General features: G+C 42.9%; 1 protein-coding gene across 1 annotated transcript in view; it reads right to left on the bottom strand.

The window, feature by feature from the left end:
* The window catches only part of Liprin-beta (liprin-beta 1), a 36,701-nt gene extending 20,770 nt beyond the window's left edge, over positions 1-15,931 (bottom strand). The window contains exons 1-5 of the mRNA XM_071597052.1: positions 15,484-15,931; positions 9,535-9,867; positions 7,639-8,579; positions 5,732-5,920; positions 582-971 (exon numbers count right to left, since the gene is read on the bottom strand). Coding sequence (XP_071453153.1) covers positions 582-971; positions 5,732-5,920; positions 7,639-8,579; positions 9,535-9,867; positions 15,484-15,931 — 2,301 coding nt within the window. The remainder of the gene's footprint in view (positions 1-581; positions 972-5,731; positions 5,921-7,638; positions 8,580-9,534; positions 9,868-15,483) is intronic.
* Between the last annotated feature and the right edge of the window lie 11,682 nt (positions 15,932-27,613).

The following is a 27,613-nucleotide window of genomic DNA, read 5'->3' as shown; positions in this document are numbered from 1 at the left end:
TCAGGAATCAGGTAAAGACGCTTTCATAAGAAGGGAATTGATGATAGGGATGGTTTTAGGCAATTATGAAAAGTGGTAGACGATTAAGGCGGTTAAGCGGGATGATGGGCGTAGATTGGAGGTTTTTGTAATGTGGGTTTGGAGAAGTATGGGAAAGGTGAAGTGGGCCGAATGGATAACAAACGAGGAAGTGCTATGCATGGCAAGGGGAGGAGAGGGGATAGTTGGGAGAAATCCAAAGAAGGCAGGAACAATGGATGCAGAGCATTTTAATTGGTGATGGAATGCTGACAACTGCTGTGATAGAGGGAAGGACTTCAGACAAGTAAGGCAGGGGTAGGAAAAGGATAGGTCTGCTGGATGGAATTAGAGAGATAAAGTGTATGCAGAATTGAAGTACATTTTCTAGTAGTTTTGAGTCACTGGTGGTGTTTTATAAGAGAGGAAAGGCTAAAAAATGTATGAGTCTACAGTCTGTGTCCACCCAAAAACATACCTCAAAATGGTAATACTACCAAATAATATTATTATAAACCCTTCAAACATGAATGTAACACCCCTGAAAAATGAAATATTCATACCGGGCCTTGATGCCCTCCATGTCCAAAAGCATCCATTCCACTGGCCCCCGAGATCCCATTTTCCACGACAGGAGGTGCAGCTGCCATTGGGGTTGACGTCACCATCGGACCCTCGTCCCTTACTGAGGGCCTCATCCTTCCCCCGGGTCTCATCCCCCTACTCCCCTGTTCCACCCCATCTTCTTCCTCATCCCCATTCACAATGACCCCCAGGCCACCACCATTAGGCCTCCGCTGCATCTGTGGTCGGCCAGCCCCACCCAGGGCAGCAATTTGATCCCGCAGCTGCAGGTTCTCTCGCTCGAGGGCAGCATGGTGGAGCCTCACATCTGATGCCGCACTCAGTAGCTCCAACTTCTGTGTTTCCAGGGAAGACCTCGTGAGCATCTCCTATTAACAGATTAACATTGAATATTAACTACAATGCATGTAATAAGCCATTTTCATGAGAGGTCTAGTGGATTGGTCCCAAAAAATGAGCAACAGAGACACAAAATTCATATTTATTCTGAATAGTTTTAATAATAATAATTTCATGAGTGCATTCCCCAAATGGGAAATCTCCAGGGAGCCATAGGTTTAGGGATCTACAATATTTTTCACACATTAGCACCATATTTATGTAGCATGGTAGTCTAGGGGGTAGATGAATCTAACAGTTTCAGGCTTAACTTGGTGGAATTCTTTCATGGTGAGGGTGAAAGAAAGAGAAAAAACAACTTTGCACTTCCACACACTTTTTTAATATAACACGACCATGGTTTCGATGCTGCGCATCATCTTCAGGTACAACATAACAAAATTATTCAACTTATATAGCCAGGAGCCAGGTAGGGGAAGTCAGGGAGAGGGGTGGTAGCAATCATTAGTGGGTGAAGGGAAAGTGAGGGGGAACTAATGGATGCAGACGGTACAAAGGGGGTGGTTGTTTGCAACGGTTGACCCTCATTAACGGTAATTAATTGTCACCGACCCTCCGTTAATGAGGGTCAACCGTTGCAAACAACCACCCCCCTTTGTACCGTCTGCATCCATTAGTTCCCCCTCACTTTCCCTTCACCCACTAATGATTGCTACCACCCCTCTCCCTGACTTCCCCTACCTGGCTCCTGGCTATATAAGTTGAATAATTTTGTTATGTTGTACCTGAAGATGATGCGCAGCATCGAAACCATGGTCGTGTTATATTAAAAAAGTGTGTGGAAGTGCAAAGTTGTTTTTTCTCTTTCTTTCACCCTCACTAGGGGGTAGATTTCTGGGATACTGACTGAAGGGCTGAGGTTTGACCCCTGGGCACACTTTGGGGCACCCTCAGGTTTGCACAAGCTTCGAGGTTTTTCAAGCAACAGATATTCTTGGGAAACTACAGATAGCACAAGGAAAGGAATTGTCCTCTCTTCTTTCCTGTGTGAATTTAACAAACCCTTGGACATATTATCTGGTGAGCTCTATATTCACCCATCAAATCAAACCAACCTTCGGGTAATTTTCTGTGATGGTACTCAAATATTTCAATTAATAATTTATATCCCTTCTTATTCATGAATTGGTCAATTTACTGATATAGCTCTGGGTTTAAGCAAAACCATATATTGTCTAAAATGAAAGTAATGCGCATGATTTTATTTATTTCTCTGGGGAAATAGATTTATTGATTGTACTTGTACAAATGCTTAAATTTCTTTAAAATACTCTCCACTTGCATCAATACACGCGTAGACGTGTCTGCCACATCTGGAAGGCACCCTGAAACTCCTTGACGGAGACGTCTCTCAGGAATATTGTAACATATTTTTGGATTTGTTGTCTCAGGCGTAACTTTGTGGAATTTGCATAACATATTGAAATGTAATGAAATAATTGACTTTGTAATTCCACACACTTTATTTAAAAAAAAAAAAAAAAAGTTTTTTAAATAAAGTGTGTGGAATTACAAAGTCAATTATTTCATTACATTTCAATATTTTTGGATGTTTTCTATGGTCTCCCAATTCTTTCCTTTCAGCTCTCTCTTCAGTCGGGGAAACAAAAAAAAGTCACACTGAGCCAAGTCGGGACTGTAAGGGGGTTGGGGGACCACCGGGATGGTGCTCCAGGCTAGGAAGTAATGATGAAGGCCGTGTGGCAACACTTTGGGCACAAGCTTCTCGCAGGCCTTGATCATTTCCAGATCCTCGGGCACTATCCCATGTACCGCAAATGTGAAATTGCGTAGGGTGTCAGAAATTTGCTGGATGCTTAATCGATGGTTGGAACGTAAAACCTCACGCACACAATTCACGTTTTAGTTGGTCCTGGCCATAGTTGGGCATCCAGAATGGGGTTCATCGGCTACCTCCTCCCACCCCTTCTTGAACAGCTTCTGCCACCTCCCGGACTGTGACCTTGAAATTCAGTCATCCTTGAAAGCCTCTTTAAGCATCTGGAATGTTTTCGTTGCATTCTTTCCAAGCTGCACGCAAAACTTGATGGCGTATTGCTGTTCAAGTGAATGCTCCATCACGCCATGTTACAAATTCAAAAAACACACTTCACGCAGAGGCACATCCTTCTGCTAAGACTACTCGGAGCAAACTGATGACCAACCGCGTTGGAAGGAGAGACCCTCCACCACATTTCCTGACCAGTTTTACCACGCTGCCATGGATAGTCGCGTCACAGTAAAATCATGAGCTTTACTTTCATAATTGTCCATGCATGTAAGGGGGATGTCTGAAAAGTTTCCGATCTCAACATGAAAATGGCAGCATTCTTCAACAAAAGTTGGAGATTGTATTTGCAAATGCATTGAAAGGTACTCGCCAAACTTCAACCATTTTTGGACACTCATTTATGGCTTGACAATTGCTTAAGTGAGTCACTGAGAGGGTTTTTGTGAAAATGGAAACCTTGAGTATTGAGCTGTCATTAATTATGGTTTTTGAAGGGTAATATGCGGACACAAATCAAAGATGAGTTGGATGCTGTGTGAAAGAACTCTGCAGCATCATTAACAACTGTGAAACTTTGGGCCACTGAATTTAAACATGCCCCCACCGATGAGTACTCAGGATGGCCATAAACTGTGACAATCGCCTATAACATCAAAAAGATTCAGCAAATGGTATTTGAAGACCATCTAATCAAAGTTAGAGAGATAGCAAAGGTTATGGTCATATTGAAATATGCTTTAGTCATATATTGACTGAAGAGTTGGACATGTGTAAGCTATCCGTACGTTGGGTGCCACATTTGCTAACTTTGGAACAAAGACACAATCAAATGGGCATTTCCAAGAACCTATTGGAGTGGTTTAAGCAGAGCAAGTCAGATTGCTTGCACTGATTCATAACTGTATATGAAACTTGAATCCACCAATACACTCCTGAGACAAAAGAACAGTCAAAACAGTGGACTGCAAAGGGTAAATCTTCTTTGAAAAAGGTGAAGATGGTCACATCGGCCGGGTGGGTGAAGGCAACTGATTTTTGGGATAGTCATGGAATTGTGTTCATTGATAATTTGAAAAGGTAACAAAAAGTACGGGAGAGTATTAAGTACCTGTTTTCCCATCAGGACAACACACCTGCTCATACTTTGGCAGTTGTTATGGATAAAATTCATGATTTGCACTTCAAATTGGTGGACCACGCACTGTATTAACCATGAGGACCCCAATGACTTTTTCCCAACCTTAAAGTTTTGCTTGGAGGACAGGGATTTTCATTGGTTGAGAAGGTTATCGCATAAGTAAACACCTAATTTGTAGGGATGTACATCAACTACTATTTGGAAGGGTCAAAAAGTTAAGAGCATTGCTGGAAAAAGTGTATCCGCCTGAAAGGAGACTATGGTAAAAATAACAATATATTTGAAGAAAATATGTCTGACCTAATGATGATGTTCAACGTCAAAACCTGGGCCGCGTTCTAAATAAAGTGTGTGGAATTAAAAAGTCAATAATTTCATTTCATTTCAATATATTTTATTAATTCCATAAAGTTACGCTGGAGACAACAAATTTTAAACAATGTCTCATTTATTTGTAAGCTAAAAAATTATGTTGGCCCAGTGGATATTATGGTATTTACCAATAAAAGTATTGGAAAGTAAAATTATTGTTGGTTTCTAACATCCTTCCAAAAGTACTTCAAACATACCTAATGTGCTGTCATATGTATAATACAAATTTTTATGACCCACTAATACTCAGCTCCGAAGTGCTTACAACAAATTAAAAGAGAGCAGTGATGACATTTAATTGTAATTTCAATATTATTTAATTGGGTTTTCATTATTTCAAGATTATATTTGGTTTGCCTTTTTAAGATTTCCTTTAATATTAATTCAATTTTCTTCCTGTTTGGCTGAAACCAATTGCACTCCTTTTGACTTTGCTGAAGGGGAGTCAGAGCTGGTCTCTGGATTTAATATAGAATATAGAAGTCGCGGATTTGCTTACACTTTCATGTCTGAATATGCTAGTATTTTATTATAAAAAAGTATACTTTTTGTAGTTATATTTCTAGGTTGTAATTTAAGTTCCATTTTTACATTTTTAAACTTGGTGATAATTTCTTTTGTTTTATTAGAGTCAGTGGTACCTGACATTGTTATCAGTATGATAAATTGATATATTTAGCTTCAAAGAGCTATTTACCGATTTCTTTAAATTATTTAATTTTTTTAAAGGGGCAAAGCCATTTATTAAGTCAATTATAATTTAACGCATAAATTATAATACAAACTAATAATGTTTATTTCTATATCTTGTGCTTTCGATGTGCTCACATGCTTCTTAAAAGTTTTAGATATTAATTTGCTATTTCATCTTACATTAATATAATAATTGGGTATTATTATTGGAAAATTTACTTAGAAGAAAGGTACCTATATAGCATAACACTCCTAACAGGAAGCACATCTGAACATCAACTAGAAAGGGTTGAAATCCTACTAGGATTTCAGATTAAATGCATGTATGTTCACATCACACATCCACTCCTATTTAACCATTAGTTAATTTTCAAGAAAAAGACTTGAAGGAGTGCAGATAAAATTTCTGGATGTATCCTTAAAATTCAATATTTTGGAATACAATAGATTTTGGGATTTCATGGTATCTAAAGGACTAGGGAATAATTGTCAGAAAGTGATTTTGACTCATTTACCCTTTGAAGGAGATCCTCTGTGTGAGCAGCCCTCCTTCGGCTCTCCCCAAGTGCCTTCTCCAGATCGCATATCTTCTCCGCTTGAGCTTCAATCTGTTCAGAAAGCACTGACACCTGCAGCCTTAGGGATTCCTTTTCCCCTTCAAGGCGTAGTACACGCTCCTCAAATTCACTCACCAAACTGCCACCCTGTGAAAAACAAGATGAGACGAACTTTAACCACAACATTCAAAATACCAAAGGGTACCAAAAAATCTTTGTGCCCTTGCCAAACATCAAGATGTATAATTACTGCACAAACCATAAGTCTTGACAAACCAAGGTTAATTAATGTAGTACACTAACACATTTACGTTAAGTTATATCTTTTAGCTCAGCTGGATGTCACTAGTACAACATATACAGTCAAATCAATATATGCTTGGTTTTTAACCATGTATCCCCAAGAGCTGTTCCATCAGAGTCAAACAACATCTACGCTCATGGCAGGATTTGGATCTGCACCCATAAATTAGTAGCCAGGTGTATTACCCACCAGACCTAACTGATGGGCTAAAAGAAACTCAGATAAGGTTTTTAATTAGAAGTATTGAAGAATAAAACTGATAATATTCTATCGAATGGGATCATTGATAATAAGTAATGCTTCAGCTGTGTTCCATAAAATAAATACTAGAACTGTAATGAGATGATAAGTATTCAATTGTTCCTGGCTCAACCTTGTGGAAATTCATTTTAATGAAATTAAGAATACAAAGTAACTTTCCACTGTCCTTTATTAGCGTACAACCGGTTTCAACGCTCAAGCATCATCATCAGGTACAAAATAAATTATTTTTATTTTGTACCTGATGATGACGCTTGAGCGTTGAAACCGGTTGTACGCTAATAAAGGACAGTGGAAAGTTACTTTGTATTCTTAATTTCATTGAGATGATAAGTCTTGGAAACAAAGAAAAAAATGATCTTTAATGGACTTAGTCACAACAGCCAACAGAAGTATTCTGACTCCTAAACCACCATGGACTTCATAAAACTAATTTTCAAAATTATCAGAGCCATCATGAATTCCTAAAGAACATAACATAATTTATACAGAATGTTAAGAGCTCTTTGACACCTTTACAAAGTTGAACTGATTGGTGAAACTTGGGTGTTTCAAGAATTTACTCTACAAGTACATACTATACTTGTACATACTCGGAAGAGTGGAATTAATATTCCATCACTCTTAACACAAAGCATAAGCAACTTCAACATATCTAACATTATTGCACAGCAGAAAATGTCAAATGGAAACACAGAATTATGTTATTAGACAACAGAGAAAATCATAATCTTCATGAAACGTGCCTTGTGGTGAGTAAATTTGCACTCCACAGCATATGTTATAGAAATTATACAAGCTGCTTACTCTTACTATTGCACCTTTGATTGATGCAACTGCATTTATTATATATGTCAATGAACACCTTTCAAATGACACTTGGCACACAAGTTGCAAAGCGATGGTTGGTGTACCTTAGTGAGTTACCATATTAAATGTTCATATCCTGAATAAAATAAGTCCATAATTGACTATAAATTTCATGCAACATATACTAAAACACTCATGGTGAATAAATGTACAACAACTCCAGGAGAATAAATTCAACACAAATCTGTTAAAGCACAAGAACATTGGACTACTCAACTATCATGCAAAAAACCACAGGTGCAGTACAAAATTTAGAAAAGTTGACGACAGTTAACAGTGGAAAATTAGAAAGGTGGTATAAGCGATTGACACACATCAACAAAGCTTTGGAATGGTGATGATTTTTATTGGAAATCAGCACTTTCACAAATCACATTCATTTCTCATGAAGATTACTAACAAGTATTTTTCTACATGAAGCAGGCTCTACCTTGAGCAAAAACTTCCATCGGTAGAGATCATAGGGGGTTGGTACAGACAGCTGCATATCTTCATGCTCCTGATCCACATAGTGGCAACATGGAGATGTGCACATCGGGTGTCTATGGGCGACTGCATTCGCGCACTGCGGCGGTCGAGGGGATGCTATGCTCCTCTGGTAACTTCTACTCCTGCTTCGCCTCGACCGGGGACAACTGTAGTGACTCAACGGACTGTGCGTTTGTCGCTGGGGTGAGGATTCGTAATCGCCCATACTGAGGGGGCGCCTCTCGTACGGGTCGTACCCGTCCTCGTCCTCTTCGTCCTCTTCCTCGTCATCGTCATCCTCCCTCGACTCCTCCACCAGGCGTCTGTAGCCTTCTAGGCTGTGGATCGACGCCGGCGAACAGCGACAGGAACTACTGTCCCGATCTTCCTCCTTCTTCCGGTTCCGAGAAGGGGAGGGTCGCTGGCGGAGGGGCGGGGGAGGGTGTGAGGGCGGCAGGGGCGGCCGCAGCTTCGGGGGAGGACGGCGAGACTTGGCCCGGTCCAGGCTGCCGCCGTATGGGGAGGATTCGTGTTTCGAACGGGGGGTCGTGGAGCGGTAAGAGGACTCCATGTCGTCCTCGGGCTGGGAGTCGCGGCTCCGGGCTGGCGACTCCAATAAGGCACTACTGCTGTCGGTGTTTGAACCGCGGGAGGACCTCCGCCTGAACAACACCTCGTCGTCGCTCCCGTCGCACTTGCAACTGTGGGGAGACCTCGACTCTTTGCCGGAGGGGCACTTGGTTTCCCTCGCCGGGAGGGGCGGGGGCAGGGGAAGATCCGGTGGGGGGTGATTCGGAGGAGGGATACTCGGCTCTTCCTCCTCTATCCCCATTGCTCGCGCATACGACGGTGAGCTCCCTCTAACCCACTGGAAATCTTCCTCGCATTCAGTCGTCGTCAGGTCTTCTCTCCACGAGAAGCAGGAATGGGATGCAAAAGCAAACATAATGAGGGCTTTCTCCTTATCTGTGGTTCTAAACAGTCATTTAAATTTTTAACTCAAAAAGCCTTCCGTAGTTTTTAAGGGATATGGAAGTGTTAAAAATAATAAGATTCAATAAAAATATGTATTTAAAGCAACAATCTATATTATAATTGAACAGAATTGGCATATTTAAATGTAAATATGTGTAGGACCCCCTTGAAGATGAAAATTGTGATAACCCACTTTCCAATAAGTAAGATTCAGAAGAATGTGGCGTTCATAACTTATTTTTAAGTCACGTGATTTTAATAAAGAAAAAGAATTTACTCAACTTTAAAAATAACAGAAATGAAAGATTTACATGATTACAAAGACAAATTGAAAACTAAAAAAATGAGGAATTGCCTTTTCCGGGTCGATTCTATAATAATATAATGATGAATGGCCGGTGAACGACGTTAAAAATCGCTCAAGTAAAATATTTATCATGATAATTAGTAATGAAAATTTTGATCTGCGTGATTTTCTAATTTAATGCATACATTACGAGTATATTACTAAAGTAATACTCTACTATTACTAAAGTAATATACTTGTGAAATAATGTTTATCACTTTACTACGGCACTTGAACAAAACTTTCCATGGTGCATCGCCAACGATCTTAATCTACAAGAGCTTTACTATGAAGACTTCAAAAACACTAAACTCATGCCCTTTCTGTATTTGAAGCATTGCATGGAGGGATTTTTCCTGATATTAACCTTTCCAGCAGGAGCAACAGCACTCCATACAGAACTTGGGAACGGTGGAAGAATTCCACACTCAATATGAATACTTTTCTTTTGTCGTCGTGAGCAAAGCTAATTCTCACGATACAAGCGATGCACTTGAAATGATCTTCCGATTTCTTTGGGAGGGCGATGATGCACACCTTCATTCGTGACCATGCTTTTGAGGCGTGGGAGGCGGACTGCACCCCCAGCCCTCGAAGTGAAGCCCCCCACACCCGTGCAGTTCTGAGGGCTGCCAAGCAGTAGCACTTGGCCGGCCACGTGGCTCCTCGGGACCACGTCTTCTTCGTCCTCAGAGTTGACTGAGGTCGACGAAGGCGATGGAGAGGACGAGGCGGTATAAGAATTGAGCCTGTGTGAGGCTGTTCCCCCAGGCGAAAGCTTCAGAGTTGAGTCTTCTTCCTCGTCGTCCTCGGTTCCCGACGACGAGTAGTCGGAAGTCCCCAAAAAATTTGGAGAGTTGCCAATTATACCTGTTTTCAGCAGCAATAATGGTAAAATCCAGAATTCAGGAAAGGTTCAAATATCAAATTTAAATCAAAAATAATTAACCATAATAAATGTGGATGGGATTTGAAAAAATGTGGTGACTTGGTGACAATCCACCAGGGGCATAATAAAGAAATGAATTCTACTAATTATATGACCAGATGATTGAAATGAGCCCACCAATATAAGAAAAACAAGATTCCTAAAAATGATTCCAGAGAGTAAAGTTACATGAATAAAGGCTTACGAGACAATATGTCTCATATAAATGTGTGTGTGTGTGTGTATATATATATATATATATATATATATATATATATATATATATATATATATATATATATATATAACACTTTATGAAAGTCTCACGGACGCGAATAATAATGTATAACACTTAGCACTAGTGGACACAGACAAAAACACAGAAACACACAAAAAAGAGAGACTCACTATTTTTCGAATTTTCGGTGGTCGTTACCATCTTTATCAAGGAAGAGAGGGACAGAACTGAGAACTGTCAGTTCTGTCCCTCTCTTCCTTGATAAAGGTGGTAACGACCACCGAAAATTCGAAAAATAGTGAGTCTCTCTTTTTTGTGTATTTCTGTGTTTTTTTTATGTGTCCACTAGTGCTAAGTGTTATACATTATATATATATATATATATATATATATATATATATATATATATATATATATATATATACACACACACACACACATAAACATTCAAACACGAAAACCCGCCGTATGGTGAACAATTACTCATTCATATGGTAATAGATAAAGGAAAAAGGGATAGGAACATACATAAAGGATGAACTCAGGAAAGGTGAGGAAGGCGGGATCGAGCAGATCACAAGTGCAAAAAACCCCCCAGCAGATTCCAGAGTAAATTATGTTTCCTCGATAGCCCAAGTGGTTTGAGCATCGGCCCGGCAAGTCGAAAGAAGGTGTTCAAGTCCCGGTCGAGGTAATATTTTTGCACTTGTGATTGCTCGATTCCACCTTCACCATCTCTCCTGTGTTCATCCTTTATGTGTCTTCCAATCCCTTTTTCCAAATATCTATTTCCATCTGTGTGTGTGTGTGTGTGTGTGTGTGTGTATATATATATATATATATATATATATATATATATATATACACACACACACAGATATATGATCGAGTTCGCCTATTACTAGCCCCAACGGTGTATGAAATTCACACACTAAGGGAGAAGGGAGGCCAGTTATTTTCCGTTCCGCCTGTGGTTTCCCAGAAACATCTGGTGCCCAAAAAATGACACAGCATGGGTGAAGCTTAGGATATCCAGAGGCTTGCTCGGGAATCGAACCCAACGCGGTCTGTAGCCCAACGCTCAACCACTGGACTACCACGTCCCTCAGACATTAATACTATCTTCCTATTCACATATATGTAAATATCGCATTCGATAATGAAGATTCACCAATATCTTGGAGATGTACTCGTACCTACGATACTCTTACGCAAACCTCTATTAGATTTCGAATGTAGAGTTAAAACCTAAGCTCCAACACAGGACCTCAATAATGTAAAATATTCTCGCAGTAAAAACCTAAATGCAACTAACGGATACAAACCCAAACGAAAATGATTCAGAGTTCAACCGGGAACGAGCTTCATTCACACTTAGCTAATTTTAAATCAATTGAGTCAATTACGCTGAGATCCAAATTTGATTCAATCTAAAAAAACTTAGGAAGTCTAAGAAGAGAGCAAAAAAAAATAAAAAATTCAATAAACAAATCGCATGCTTGATTTACAAGGAAATAAGTATGCGATTGTGCCACGTGGGGACGCGAATTCAACAAGTAATCGTTTACGCAACATTACGCAACACAACAATTAAGTTTTCTCACAAACCTGACATCAATGCAGCTCAAACAAGACGAGACAAAATTAGACAAGAGCTCGGGACGGATCAATCAAACTCCCATGGCTAACTAAGGACGCCTCCCCAGCGAAACACTGGCGACGGAAGCCACTCGTGATGGTCATTCGCTTGACACTCGGGCCTGTCGGAAAATCTCATTTCAGGAATGAGATAAGGCGCACGACGTGCCGCAATGAAAGATGATGTTTCCACGCACAGCAACACTGTACGGGTTAGCACACCCACACAGACACACACAACAACAACGCATTCGTTAATGTCAGTCGCACGCACAGCCACGAATTGGAAGCCTGTCTGCCATCACTATTCACCGCCAGCACTGCCCCGACGCAAGCAGACACCACGGGCTCCCCGTCGGGCCGCAGCCCCGTTCGGCCTGCGGTCATCTCCGACCGGGCACGTCAAGCACGGGCAATTGACGGACAATGACAGACGAAAAGGCTTTCAGGGTCTTCGCGATACGAGGCAATTGCGAGCGACGACAATTGACCCCGCCCCAAGAACGTACTGGGGCAACTGGCCAAATGCGCGCGAAAGAATTGATCCCTAAAATACGCCTCGACCTAAGCCCAAAGGAATAGAAAACATCTAGCGACACTTCCTGTGGCATCCGGAAATGAAAAGGCGAGAAATGATTCAATGAGGAGGTCAAATCTCAAGATGTCAACTGGCGATTCGAGGGCTTCGCAGGAAATGACGAGATGACAACGTTTTCCATCTCCCTCATCATTAATGCCATCGGAATATATAATAAGAGATGATTTTTTACATAATTACTAACTGATTAACTTACTGACTGAAAAAACTTTTCGTTACGAAGGCAACCAAATAACTCATTGATCTTTCGAATGTAAGCCCGTGTAAAATTCGAGGATGATTGAGAGTATCTACTCCTCGGGTCTTACAACCGAAGACTTCAAATAACACGCCAAGTAATAAGTCAAAATGATCTTGAATTGCTCATGCCAAGACGAATTAAGCCGAGGGCGTTAAATCATGAAGGGACTTAAGGAGGTGGTTTATTTGCTTTAAGGGATAACTTACACGAGGAGACTCGTCGATTTTCTGCAGATTTAGGGCCACAAAGACTGTTTGAGAAACTTAATATCTCAAAACCCAATTTTAATCTGATTCCTCCCTCTGACAATTATTGAAGAATAATGATTAACTATGTCACTGCCTCATTAAAAATTTCGTTCCCCCAGAAGATACGGTTTATCAATCCTCCTCATTCTACAAGGGGAGCACGCAAATAACCAAGGGAATGAAATCAGTGACTTGAAGTGCTTGCAGGAATTCAGTATTGTTTTATTGAAATATTTATGAAATGAGAAGACAAATAAGTAAGTTTCTCCGCAAGAAAAATAAACAAATCCACGCATGAAAGACGAACAACAAGGCTAAACGGAAAATCTTTTAAGAATTTGTCAAATTTGTTTGAAAGGCAAGATAGTGTTTTATGACGGGGTCGATCCTTAATCTCCGTTAAATTAACCATCGGCCACTATTTCCGACCATTCAACTTAGACAAGAGTTTAAGAATCCATTCCATCCTACTTAAACACGCTGCAAGGACTTAAAGACTAAATTTTACGCACAAAACGTCCGACGAACGCGATAGGTACACCAATGGGAGTCACATGATAGAAAATCCATTGGAGAAATTTCTATGATTCCCTTTTTTATGCTAGGCTTTATTTTAGCCGATGACATTTACTCGAGTTCGTGAGGAAATCAACGGTAGCGTTCTATTTTTGCACGTGGCGTCACATAATACTAAACGTCCGGCATTCGTATGGATTCTGAAGATTATCAAGCGCGCGTTGGCTACACATGATACAAAGTCAGAGATATGACTCTGAAGTGACTTCGTCGAGTCTCATTTAGTGGCTATCCGATAATAAAACACTCACTACATTGGTAAATAATTTAATGAAACGACCCGGAACAAAAACTGCGGTTTCGGAGCGGCTCAAAGGAAACAACTACAGGTGAGAATGAAAGTTCTGAGGTTAAGGACCAACACATGCATATGACCTTAAGAAAGCTGTTCTTACTTAGGGAACACAATATAAAAACATATTTTCAATCAATAACAACATACAAAACTTAAAACTAAAGAATTCGAACGCAAGTAAGCAGAAGAGGTAAAATAAGAGAGATTCAAAATTGCCAGAACTGCATTCTTAAGATGCGATGAAGCAGAAAGTCAACGGCTAACTACATTTAGGAATATCCATAACGTTACTCCCGATAAAGCACGATGCCCACACACGAAATGAGGGCCGATGGCAGAAGGAAATAAAAACTTACGCCTTTAGGACGACAGTGCACTTCCGACGGGTGGGTGGTATACAAATTTGAGAGGTCACCAAAGAAACTTTCGACAGGAATTAATCAACGCGAGAGAAGAATCCTCCGCGTCCCGCGAATCCGTGTGCTGGCGAAGCTATATTCACACTGGCACGGATCCACCGGGGGCCGCCCCGACGCGTGAGAACCGCCACGGGTGGGAGGGAGCAGACGCAAGATCACGACCGCCTGGGCACGAATTTACTCGCGAGCGCCGAGGCTGTTCCACTGATCCGAAGACGACGCAAAACGATACTATAGAACAGATAAGGCGACCGGAGACTCATTACGACGGGAGAGGTCAAGCAAAGGGGTTAAAATAAAATACGAGCGCTATGGGGAGAGAAGACGAGAGTATAAATCGACCGGACGAGAGTATTTGATGGACGAGAATAGTAGATTGGGTGACAATGGACACATTGAAATCCCAGAACGATTGACGAGGGGGATATTGCAAAAAAGTCCACTGCTGACGCTAAAAGCTCTCCACGTTGAGCAAATAAGATGAACATTGGTATTAATATTTCTTAACAGAGCAGCAGGCCTGGCTGCTAGGTCAATGCAAGACGCCAAGATGTTCACTCTTCTGCTGCTGCTAACTTATTACGCATGGTTGTAAAAGAGATGGAGGTGCTCAAGGTCAAATGAAGACCTTGTGGACGGCATATATATTTAGAGTACCTCGCGATTTTATAGGCTTTGCTCACAAATAGCTCCAATAAAATTCATCAATCCTCAATTATGGGTTCAGAAAAGAAAGAGAGTACACAGTTGGATGCGATTTACATCCAAGAATGGGCATATACAGAAGACGGTACGGTCAAGACGTCTCATGGGAATCGCACCGATATTCCCTTTCCGAAGAGGAAGACGCCCGCCGTAGTCTCTCGCGTAAAAGATGTAGATTTTGACGAGACCCGAAATCCCTTCTCATCCACCCTGCACGCGACACTTCAAAAGTGAAGAGGCACAAATAGAGTGATGCATATGGACAACCTACGCCACGCATTCCATTCCGGTGACGACGATAAGCGGACGAAATCATTACCACGCTGGCTGCACGTTGCAACACACATCTCGCAAGATTCCACAAACACGAAAGGAGGGCCGCTCATCACACCATCACTATAAATAACAAAACTGGAGCACCGGGCTCGAGAAGACACATAAATGGAACGAGCTGAACCACACAACTTCCGCGGAACGTTTCTGATTCACAAGCTTCACCCGAAGAACGAGGCTGGAAACACTTAAATCCCCCGGAAAACACCACCCCATCACCACGATTCTTTATTAATTTCTTGCAGTCAGGCGGTGAGCGAAGCTGACCTTCACCCGAGAGGGCCAAGGAGGAAGAGCAGCACCCTTCGTCCCCTTCGCTGATGGTCTCCAGGGGATGGACGGGCTGCTGGGCCAGCCGCGGCCTCGCCCCTTCCGCTCCGCCTTCCCCACCGCCCTCCTCCTCGCATACCAAATCCTCGTCGTCGTCCTCCCCGGCGAGCGGGGGGACGCCCTCGCCGCCAGACGGATCCGAGTCGGAGGCGCTCGAGCAATCCGAGTCCTCCGACAGCGACTCCGGAGGCCGGCCCGACTCGGGGAACGGCGGGGAAGAGGACGCGGCGGCTCTGAGGTCCGTCGTCCAGCCCGCGTCGATGGCGGTGGGCCTCCTGTCCGGCGGGGCCGCTCCCGGTGCCCTACTGCCGACGCCGGCGGCCACACCGTACCGCGGCAGCGTCCGAGATAGCCTTCGAGTACCCCCGCCCCCCTCCTCGGGCATCCTGGCCGCCTCCCCTCCCCGGCCCCACACAGTCCCCCGCCACAACTCTGCCGCCGCCTCCTCCACCTCGTCCCACCCCGACCACTCCAGGTCGGCCCTTGGGGCTTCACCCCCACCACCACCGGGGGCCCATCCACTTGCCGGCTACGGCCTCCGCTCTGGAGAGGGGGTGTAAGGGGGGGATGTGGATGAGGGGGGGCTATACGAGTCCGGTGGAGGAGGAGGGACGGGCGTGTATCACGGGCTTGAGCGGCACGCGCCTCGATTCTTTGGGCCCAACCCTCCGCGGGGAGTCCAACGCACTAGGGCGGCTCACTTGTCGAGAGGAAGAAGAGACGGAAGGAGGGGGGAATTTGGTTGCGGGGGCGAGGGGAGGAAAGGGGGAGGAGGAAATGCGAGGGGAAAGACGGCGGAGAGGAGTGGGAAAAAAAACCGAAAATAAAACGCCACGATGGCTAGACGGAAAACACTGGACTCTAAAATTAGCGACGGCAGAGACTCCCCCCGAACAGGCACTATAACCGGGGGTTTGTATCAAACTCCCTCCTCCTCTCCCACGGGCGTCAAGACTCACAGCACTTGAAATCCAGAAATAAAATAAAACGATAACAACAATTACGGAAAAACGAATGGCAACTTGCGGCTTCAACCACTCGAAACACCACCACTATCCCTGAGGGCTTTGTTGAACGGCCGTTGCCGTCGTGGATGCGGCGGTTGTCGCCACTTCACGATCTGCACGTCGAACCATCGAATACTTCCTCGAAGGGAGACGAGGGAGCAGAGCGCGTCCAACGGGAGGGGCAAGGGCCGGGAGAGAGGGAGTCCTGAGAGCCTAGGGTCGCCGGCCACGAGCGCGCTCAGCTTTCCAGGGTCCCGGCACGACTACTCGTTTGTCCCGACGAGCCGGCCGACTGTTGAATACAATCAAACCAACCCCTAAAAGACTTAACGGGGTGGGGGGAGGGAGGCCAGGGGAGTCTTTGATTTCACCCCCTTTCTCTCCGTTCCCCACGCAAGGTGGAGTTGTTTACCGTGCTCCGGGGGAGATGTGGCGGAGAGAGGAGTATTAATAAGGGGGGGTCGGCGTAGTGAGGAGCTTCACGGAAGGGAATTAAGCCGGGCGGCTGCAGCCGGTCTACGTTTACCGGGATTGGGGCGAGGGGAGGGGTTGTTGGGTGGACGGGGGAAGATATACAAGCAGACTAGGAGTTTATAAAACAAGCGAGGCGAGCAAGAAAGCAGCGTGTGAGGGAATACGCTACGGATTGGCAGCCTCGGAGAGTGAACGAGATATAGGGGGGAGTGGTGAAGGAAGATGAAGCGGGAGAGTTCGCGGAGACTGCCCTGTCTTCACTGAGCGACCGTGGACCCGCTCGTCTGGGAGGTTTGTGTACCACTGATGTGAAAGGATATGTGGAGAGAGAAAGAGAGGGGGGAGAGAAGAGGAAATGGAAATGTGGCGACGATTGGGAAATAGGAGAGAGAGAGAGAGGAAGGGAGGAAAACTGTGAAGGGATGGGTGGGCGGTGGGGGGGAGGCGTAGAAGGGGGAATAGAGTTCGAAAAGCGCGTGAACAGAGCAGTGAGGGAGGAAAAGGAAAAGGGAACGAGGGGTGGGCCCGGCGGGGTCTGTTTGTGTGCGGGGGTGTGACAGGGGGAGCGGAGAGGAAGGCATCCCGGGGAGGGGGGAAGGGGTCGAACGAGGGGACGAGTTCGCCAGGGTGTGGGAAAGGCACGCAAGGAGACAGACACGAGGGAACCCAGGGGGGGTGGGGCATGCAGCGGAGGGTAAGACAGTCTGCAGGGGGGCGTTGGGGGAGTCCCAGCACACACCTTCCGACCCCGAGGAAAGGGGAAAAATGGAGCAAGCGGAAGGGGGGCGGGAGTAGACAGTTTTCGGGGAGGACGGATGGGGTAGGGCGTCGGGTGGGAGGTGGTGTGAGGAAACGGGAGCGGGAGGGAAAGAGGCAAGGGGGGTTGTGCCAATGCAGTGAACACCCGAGGAACAACAGACGGCCGCGCTAAGGGATATAAAGGACTGCACGCGGCGTTTTCTCCCCGACTACGGATTTCTGACGAAAATTTCAAGCCGAGTAAAATTTTTGAAATCGGCTCCAATTAATAAAGACCGTGGGCGATTTTTCGCACGGCTGATGTCGGAGAGGACTCGGCAAATAAAGGCCACGGTGCCAAAGAGGTGGCAAACATCATGAGCTCTTCGCAATGCATCCAAATGAATGAAAGGATGAACTTCTGACAGAAATACTCGCTTCGTTTTTTTTTAAATTTGCAACAAAATTCAGCGGAAAGTATTCTCATTTCGCCCAGATAACTTGGTCAAGTCCTATTTGCATGAGAAAAAAAATACCCGTAATCAAAGACGGAAGAGTTTTTTAAAAACTGGATCACTCGAACCAGTTCTTTTCCTTCAAAGAAGAGGCTCTCATAGAAGAAAAAAAATTTCAGAATCAACTTCATTCCACTCTATTTTGGGAATGCACGAGTAAACAAACAGATCGCTGAAAATAAATTTATCGGTTATGGATTTTATCCACAGTTTGACTAGGAATTTTTTCTCGTTTATTAGATAAGATAATAGTATATTGACGGGCGAATATCAAACTCAATAAATAAATTATCCCCGAGAATACCTCCGAATCCCTAAATCCTCCGATGAATAACGTTCCTCATTTTCTGACTCCAAAAATATCTAACATTTTTAGGACGTGAGGAGATATAAATACTTCACAACACAAACATCAAGTAGGAAACAAACAGAAAACAATCAATTTACTAATATAATCAGTTTTATTTAGCAGTTTTGGGGATATTCGTTTCAACACCGACGTCGAGGACGACTAATAAAATATCAATCAAGAAAAATCAATATATAAAAATAGGTACATCCACATCGTATATTACCAGCGTCAGTTGCTGGTAAGTAGTATAGTTACGCAAACGAAAGGGTTTTACTAGATGAGTTGGTCCAATATTAACACAGAGTATCAAGGACAAAGCAGAGATTCACAAAGCAGAAACAGGGCAGGCGTGAATAAGGGAGCAGAGAGAGCGCTCTCGTGACATAAACAAGGAGCCAACGACGAGGACAAATGGGTTATGAAATTTTCACTCGAAATTCCTGGGAACGGTAGACGGACTCCGGTCACTCGATGCGTGAGGAGAGTGCAAGGGTGAAAGGTGATATTCGCGCAAGGTCCTGGAGCAATGGGAAGACAATGGCGACAATGAGAGGGACGAGGATGGTGGCGAGTGGACGACGACCTCTCCTATTATTGAAATTTCTTCATTTTGCAGTGAGTGAGGCGGATTGCTCGGAAAACACCTCGGAGCTGCGGGAGGATGAAGAGCATTTGAAAACAGACAAGACACCATGATGGCATATTCACAACTTGGAAGGACTATTTTATCCAAGAAGGCAAGCTGCAGGAAATATACAAAATAACCATGGGATAAGCTAAACCTGGGGCGAAGGGAGGAAAAAATAAAAAAAATATGAGGCAAGAAACAATTGAAGCATTGCTGTTGGAAGGAGGGAGAACAGATCTCAGAGTACCTTATGTTTCCTCGAACGTCGACTTCATTTAAGATCTCTTGCCGTCAACCGCGCCCTCACTATGGCCATTAAGACTTATGTGGAAGGCGGAAAAATATTTCACACCATTTCCTTTTCATTGACAAAATATTTCAGGAAGGGGAAAGGGAGCTGTCGATGTTGCCAATTTTTTTTTAAAGGGAACACCATCCACTTCTACTTTTAGAATTTTCTGGAATTGAAATCCGGTTGGCAACCTGATTATGGCCTTCAGGCGAAAATAAACGCACGCTTTTATTTATCGCGATTCCTCGAAATTTGGTTAATTGGGTAGAATATAGTGAAAAAGCTTCCACTTCACTGAATTTGCGAATGCACGAGACCCTTTCGGACAAAATTTATAAGCGCAAGTATGTACTTCCAGGAGAAAATTGCAGCGAGGGAGACGCGGCAATTTGGAAATCCCAACGCATGTTCTAATTAAAAAAGCGGCACCGCAGATGCATTGTAGAAGTTACACATGGTGGCGAAAACAATCAAAATTCACCACCATTTCCATTATTTTGGGAGATTTATGCTATTATTCATTCCTCCAGAGTTTTTATTGCCACGCAGCTTGCTCCGCGGCCCACTTTATTCTCTCTAACATCAGTTAGTTGCTCGTAAATGGATAAAGTCGGTTAAAATATTTTTACTCCCTTGCTTATGGTAACGTTAAAAAAAACCAAGCTCTGGCTCTGAGTTGCCGCGTGAAAGTGATCGAGTATTTCCCTAAAAATTTCCCAATTAAACGTTTTATTTTTTTTACAAATCCCTTTAGATTGCATAAACTTTTTCAGAGTTTTAAATTTACCCAAGGTATCCCCCATGTTCGCCAGATCTATCGTCGCCATGCCACTTAACCACGCCAATGTACGCTGCTACACGTCTTTAAAAGAGTTATTCCACGAAATTTACTTAATTTTTTAGGAATTAATTTACCGACCATAATTTTCGAACTCTCTTCTTTTGGGAAGTGCACTCCACATTCGCCAAAAATGACGTATCATGTCGTGGAATTCTCCTAAGTTTAAGAGTCATACAATTTTCAGATTTGCAGACACCTTTATAGCCTAACAGGGTAGGTCAATAATTCCTCATATATCCGCAAAAATCTTCAATGGAAAGCCCTTAATGGTAAAATTGAATGGCGAACTATTCAAGACCTCTGAAGTATTTTCATTGATGCAATTTTATATAATTCCTTACTTTATACGATCCTTCAAATATTCTTTGCGAACCGGGAAACATGTCGCTCTCCATCATTGACTTCGAAAAATATGGATGGAGTGATGGTCACTCTCGCAGACCAGGAAAAACAGAAGCATTGGGAATAGTCAGCTTAATCACCATTCAATCACACGGCAATTGCATCAGAAAGGTCGATTTGGTTTACTATAGATCAACAAGTGGTATTTCAAGGTGACCGAAAACAGCGGAGGCTGAGTGCATGCTTGGGAAGGAAGTTCAGAGGAATCACCTGAGAAATTTCTATGTTTATTTTCAAATTATCGGTGGGACATAATGGAACGGGAGACAGAAGAAATGACTAGAGTTTAAAACTTTCTAAAGCATTTGAATTCCCAGAATTGCTCATATTAAAAAAGTCATAAAATCAAATATGAGATAAAGTCAGCAGATTGCACATGGACAAAATTCGCATATTTGGAAAACATTGAGGGGAATGATATGAGTTATCAATTACGGAATGAAGTCACTTGATCCTGATAAACTATCCGCTGAACATAGCATAAAAATTAGTATGGTATTGGTTAATCATAGTATTTTCTTAAAAATAATCTCAAAAGATATCGCATACAATGATTTTTTTATCAAATTGTCCACCGTTTAAGCTAGGTTTTGGGTGAACCCACGCAGACTAACCGCCTACACCTCACGTGTAACATTTACCTCACTAACACAACACCACACGATACACTACTCGTACACAATAAACCATTCTTCAATTCCTCATACATTCTAACTCCATTCCATTGAACATGCTTTTACTTTTCCTCCCGTTACATCGCCTCCCTATTCAACACCTCTGAATTCTACCGTCTATCGCAGTTTTCAAATTTCGTTCGTCAATCAAAATTCTCTGCATCCATCTCTCCTGCCTTCTTTGGACTTATCCCAACAATCCTCTCTCCTCTTCCGCCACGTCTAGTACTTCTTTGCTTGTTTTCCTTTCCATCCATTTTTACCTTTTCTACCCTTCTTCTCCACATCAATATCTCAAAAGTCTCTTAATCTACGCCTAACATCTTGCTTCAACGACCATGTTTCCGCGGCGTACGACACAATGCTCCATTTCAAAGTTTTAACGATCCTTTTCTTAACATTCTTACTCAACCTCCCAGTCATCAACTCCTTCCTTCTTGCGAAAGCCTCTTTGCCTAATGAAATTCTTCTCCTTGTTTTCCTAATACTTGCACCAACTTGGTCCATAGCATTTCCTAGATGGTGGATTTGAATTTACCCAAGCACCTTCCTCTCTTTGCCCACCTTGCTCAAAACTTCAGCGTGTCCAACTTCATTTTACCCTGTCCAACTAATTTGCTCCTTTTTCTCCACACCCGAATCTAAATAGCGTTTAAAACTACACCCATACTAATGCCTCAAATACCATGATTTGGATCTATAAAGTACAACGATCAATATCTAAATATCCACAAATCTTAACTTCACCGTACTTTCTTTGCGTACCTATCATCAATTCCCTACCAATTGCAAAAATCATTGTGCTTGACGCATCTTCTTCTCTCCCTGCAACCTCGATCCAGAAACTAAAATTCGAAAACATCTGAGAGCTCGAAGACGATAGACGCGAACCAAGGCATCGACTGTTTAGAAGTACTATCAACACTCGAACCCCGAACTGAAGGAAAGAAATGACGCCGCATTTTATCCCACTCGCCCCTTCCCGACCTCAAGTCTCTTTCGCTAACTTATGCGGGCAACATCCGAGCCACGCCGACGCCTGCTCGAGGCATGGGGAGCGGGAAAACAAAACAAACAAATTAGCATTCATTCCTGAGCGGGGTGAATTTCATCACGGCACCACGGCGATGGGGAGTGGGCACTCATGAAATGCCCTTCTGGAAGGGGTGGTTTGGAAAGGGGAAATTTGGCAACAGTGAGGACGAGAATCAGGGGGATACCCTGAGGAAGGAGGAGAGGAGTGAGGTGGAGTAGGAAGGGGGTCGAAAAACAAGAGGAAACGAAAAAAAAGGACACCAGGGCGCCGGTGTTAAGGATAGAAATAGGACGGACGGCGGAGGTGCAGGCAGCCCTTGGGATCGGGAGGACTTGGAGCGAGCGAGGCGCTCGGAGGAATGCATTGCCGCCTCTTAAATGCCACGGGCAAGAGATTCCGAAGGGACGGCCAATACTAGTGTCAATGACGGGGCAAGGTCTTGACTTTGACACGGAAGGAGCGTGCTCGCCAGGAGCACCAACCTTCAAAAGGCCAAGGTTGGCCGTGACGCCAAAATATCAGGTTCATTTGCTTCGGGTCATTTGAAGATTTAAAGCGGCCACCGATAGGTTCAATAGACTCATCATCTATTCATACAGAAAGGACACATTCAACGCGGGTCCAGGATTTTTTTCTGCTACGCCTGACTCATTAGGAAGATCGACGCGTGGACCGAAAATGAAGTTGACCATATGCTGACGGCCACAAAAGGAACGATTTGAGCCTCAAAACCGACACAATGCGCATCCCAATGTTGATGTGAATAGGGAATGTTAATTCAACCAACGAAAAGTGAGCGTTAAAAAAAAAGAAAGCACACAAAAGCATTTAACCAATACAATGGAGGGAAAAAGCACTAAAATGTTCCGATGATATAAATCAGGAGACAATGGTTGCAATCATATATATTGGATTGTTTTATATATTGAGCTAATAATATTCGGATAATATCCGGTCACCACATGAAAATCTTGACGCGTTAAACTGATGCCGACGTAATTACTTTTCCATTCCGAAATTTCACCGAACGACCACTGGAGCATTTGGGAAATGGAATGCCAATTCCAAATGGCCAATTGAGGAATGGAAAATTGAGCATTATTTCTGAGAATTGTTTTTTTTAAATCTCCATTTTCCGGAATGGAAAACATAAAAACTATTAATTTTCCCACTTCAGAGGCTTTCTTAGAGAAGATATTTGAAAGGAAAAGAAATTTCTATCCCCATCAAATGAATATTAACTTTAAAAGACTTTTTTTTCGGAAATAAAACAAAGTCGGAGTTTTCCTCATTTTGAAAGTAATAACCATATCTCATGGCATATTTTGTAACTCCAGCCAAACTGACGTAGAATTAAAAGCTTTCAATTTACTATATCTTTGACAACTTTCACTAGCCACTCAGAATTCAATTACCGTCCCATTTTTCGATCCGAAGTAAGCGCAACTACAGTATTTCTATTGACTCCCACAGTCATGCTTTATTTGACGACATTTTCTGACTACCCAGTTTCCGATAATTTTTTTATTAAATTTCAAAACACAATACAGAGCATGAAAGTATACTTCCTACAACGGAAATCCACAAAATGAACTATAAATACTGGCGAACTCTTTCATAAAATAAAAAGTGATCAAGAATAATGAATACTTATTCTTTTTTAATGTTCCATTGTTCATTTAAACGTGGAAATTCTTAGTTTGGCTTCAGAATGAAGTTATCAACGTACAAAGAAAATCAATATAAAATAAACACGCAACTAGACCTAATAAACTTTAAGTTCGTCACTAAACCAGCGCTAAATTTCTACGCCTCGCCTAACACGACATAATTTGACACTCTATACTACAATAAACCCCATCTTACTTCTATCTCCCATCATTGCGTCCAACGTGACAGTTCTTTTCCTCCATCTACCTCGCCAATATAACCTTCTCCCTAGATAAAATATTTTAAGATTTAACTGGTGCCTAATTGTTGCTTAATGCACATTTATTAAAAAAATCTCTCCTCCCCCACCAAGGCCAGCATTTCTTCACTTGTTTCCCTCCCGTTCATTTTACCTTTTCCAATCCCATAAATTAATATCGATCATCCACTATGAAAAATTCCTTCAATCTCACAAAAATTACCGATTTCAAGAGCCCTTGCATTAATAGTTCCAGGACACATCATAGAGATCGAATTCAACAGAAACAGTCACGACGAGTCTTGCATTAATCTCATCGAAAAACATTCAACAAGCCTCAGGACCGAAATGAATTGAATTATTGAAATGTATCCAACGCTGTGGATTATGAGATACCAATTACCATCCAAACTTTTGGCTATCAGTGAATGGGAGGATACGACTTTCATATACGTACCCTACCGCTCGCGCCATTTATATGACTATTACATCTGCGTACCCGTACACAAAAAAAATCACCTGAAATAAAACTCAACCAGTTAGGAAAAAAAAGGACCCGGAAAGGTGAAGAGGCAATCGCGTCCGATCTCGAGAGCTCATTTATTTTCCAGGATCCTCCCTGGAGGAGGCCCGGAGGGGATTACCGGAGGAGGGCTTCGAAGGGCATGAAAAACAACGTTCAAAATGTCGCTCATCACTCCCACTTGTATCGCAGCCAACCTTTGAGATTCAAGCGCACGGCAGGATAAAGTCAATAGTAACGATACACGCGGAGCACGGAGAGAAAACATTCGGAGTCAAAAGAAACACTATTCCTTCTGAAAGGGAAACCCCTACCTTTAACATCTTTTCTATCCTTCGAGTAGTCGACAAAGGAAGAAAATGAAAACGATCCGAGAGAGAGAGAGTTGCACACCGCCTTCGCTGGGGTGGGGGGAGTTGAGCCAGGGGGGGGGATTTTTTTAACGACAACTGACAAACATCAATCCCCTTTCACTTTATTGAAAAATTTAAATAACAAAATACGATGAGATTAAGAGGGTGGGGGATGGGGAGGTCCAAATGAACACCAAACGCACGAAATGACGCGGGCGTGCATTATAAAAAAAATATGGCGGGTCGGGAGGGCACGGGGACATAAATGAAGGACTGGGCCCGGGAGATTTTTCGAAAGAGAAGAAGAAAAAAAACACGAATAAATGACTGGAGAGGGAGGGGGGGGAAATTTAGGAAGGGGAGGGAGAGGGATAGAGAGAGAGGAAAAAACGGGAGCAAAATATTATTTCCGATCGCCGCGTCGGGGGAGGGGCGTTATTCCCGAGTGGATACAGCAAGGACTCCGAGGGAGATGGGATTTGAAATAAACTTTTCAAGAGAAACATGGAATGCATCGAGTGATTAATGGGAGTGGCCGCGGTGGAGGTGGAGGGGGGGAGTAATTCGGGCGATCGAGGGTGGGGGAAGAGAGAAAGGGAGAAGAGGGACACGTGGGGGAAGGGAGGGGGGTGTGTTGCTTTGTGGGAGGGTGCACGAAACGGAAAGGGAGATTGATAGGATACCGGTGAAGGCAGGACGGGAAAAGAGTGAGGGGATTGAAAGAATATTGGGGTCCGAGGGATCGAGCGAGATACGACTGAGAGGTTGCAGGGAGGGAAATGTGACTATCGAAACATACTTACGGTATCCAGTGCAATGAATACCCGGGAGAAATTCCAGCTTTCTTTTTGGTGGGGGAGTGTATTCTCCGTTTTTGGGACAAGGTCCTGTCTTTTTTACCCGAGGAAAAAATTGCACTAGAGTATTACCCAGAGCATCTCTTTGTTTATAAGACTCTTGTCAAAAAGACAGGTTGCGTGCATACGCGAGCCGCGGAATCTATTCTTGTTTCCCTAAATGCCGATTCGATAAACGAACGAAACGTGACTCTTATCCTCGCGTAAGTTGCCCGACCCAATCTTATGTCGCGAACGTTGGCAAAAACTGTTGCGGAGTACTTTTCTTGCTCCTCTACATTTTACGTGGAGTAAATTGGCTTTTTACTCATGATATAATCCGGCCGAAATACCAGTTATGTAGATCGAATAATTAGTACATGCGGGTGAATCATGTCGACACTAACAGCGCACAAACGAGGCCTTAGATTTTCGTGTGCAATCGAGATGAAAGTAACATGCAGAGGATATGCGATGAATATTACGCTACGATGGATAGAAGCTCAGTTTTATTCGTGAGTTATCACGCTGATGTAGACGTAAATCTTCGAATGGGGCATTTTCTTAAGCATTTTGTCCATCTTAATTGAATTAATCTTATAGAATGCTTGCCAAACTTCTTCGTGCGATTGCAACGCAAAAAATTACTTTAAAAGTAAACATATAGAACAGCGGAAGACAGCTACGAGAACTATTAAATGCTTTCAGCCACTCAGAGAACCGTGAGCTACCGTTTAAAGATAGCGTGATTTTCAATCTTCATTAAAAATGACTCAGTAGGTGATTGCGGCTATTTTTGAGGTATATATTTTTATATCGAAGTCACTATATTAAAATTACGTAGTCGATGGATAACTTCAGGAATACGTTCTTTTCATTTCCAAATAGACTCCATTTCAAGGGCAGAGATAGGTCTAGGATTTGCGCCGAAGCCAATTGAGAAACACCTTTGTCAAGATTCAGACAGACATATTTCATTTGCGTTTCTCAACTATTTTGAATAATATTTTTACTGTATCAACCGTCGAAAATACATATTATACTCGTATATCATACGTATTAACCATATTACATACCTACATGCACATACATACAACCTGTTAGTCATGGAAACGTTTGGATACAATATGCATTTGAACATATGGTTGAAACAAACGCCTACTTCGTTTACCGAAATGCATAGTCAGCGAAACAGGATGATTGTAAGCATGCACTGCAGCTTAAAGGTTTTCGCCATGACACGTCCTAAATTAAATCCCTGAATTATGGCAATCAAGATTATGCATAAAAACGAAGGTAAAAAATGACATACTCCAACTAAAAAAAACATGGGAGCCACATCGCTTACGGCCTAACTTATCCCAGATCTCACGTCAGTCGTAATATATGCTCCAGAGATACATTTCCATACCTTATGGTCTGCGGATCCACTTTCTCACACTAAAAAGCCTATTTAATTTAAAGAGAACCAAGCGTTGTACCTTAGG

This window comes from Hetaerina americana, unplaced genomic scaffold (genome assembly GCF_022747635.1).
Source record: "Hetaerina americana unplaced genomic scaffold, ioHetAmer1.1.p SCAF_8, whole genome shotgun sequence".
NCBI lineage: Eukaryota > Metazoa > Arthropoda > Insecta > Odonata > Calopterygidae > Hetaerina > Hetaerina americana.
This window is presented reverse-complemented; position numbering and strand designations above follow the sequence as displayed.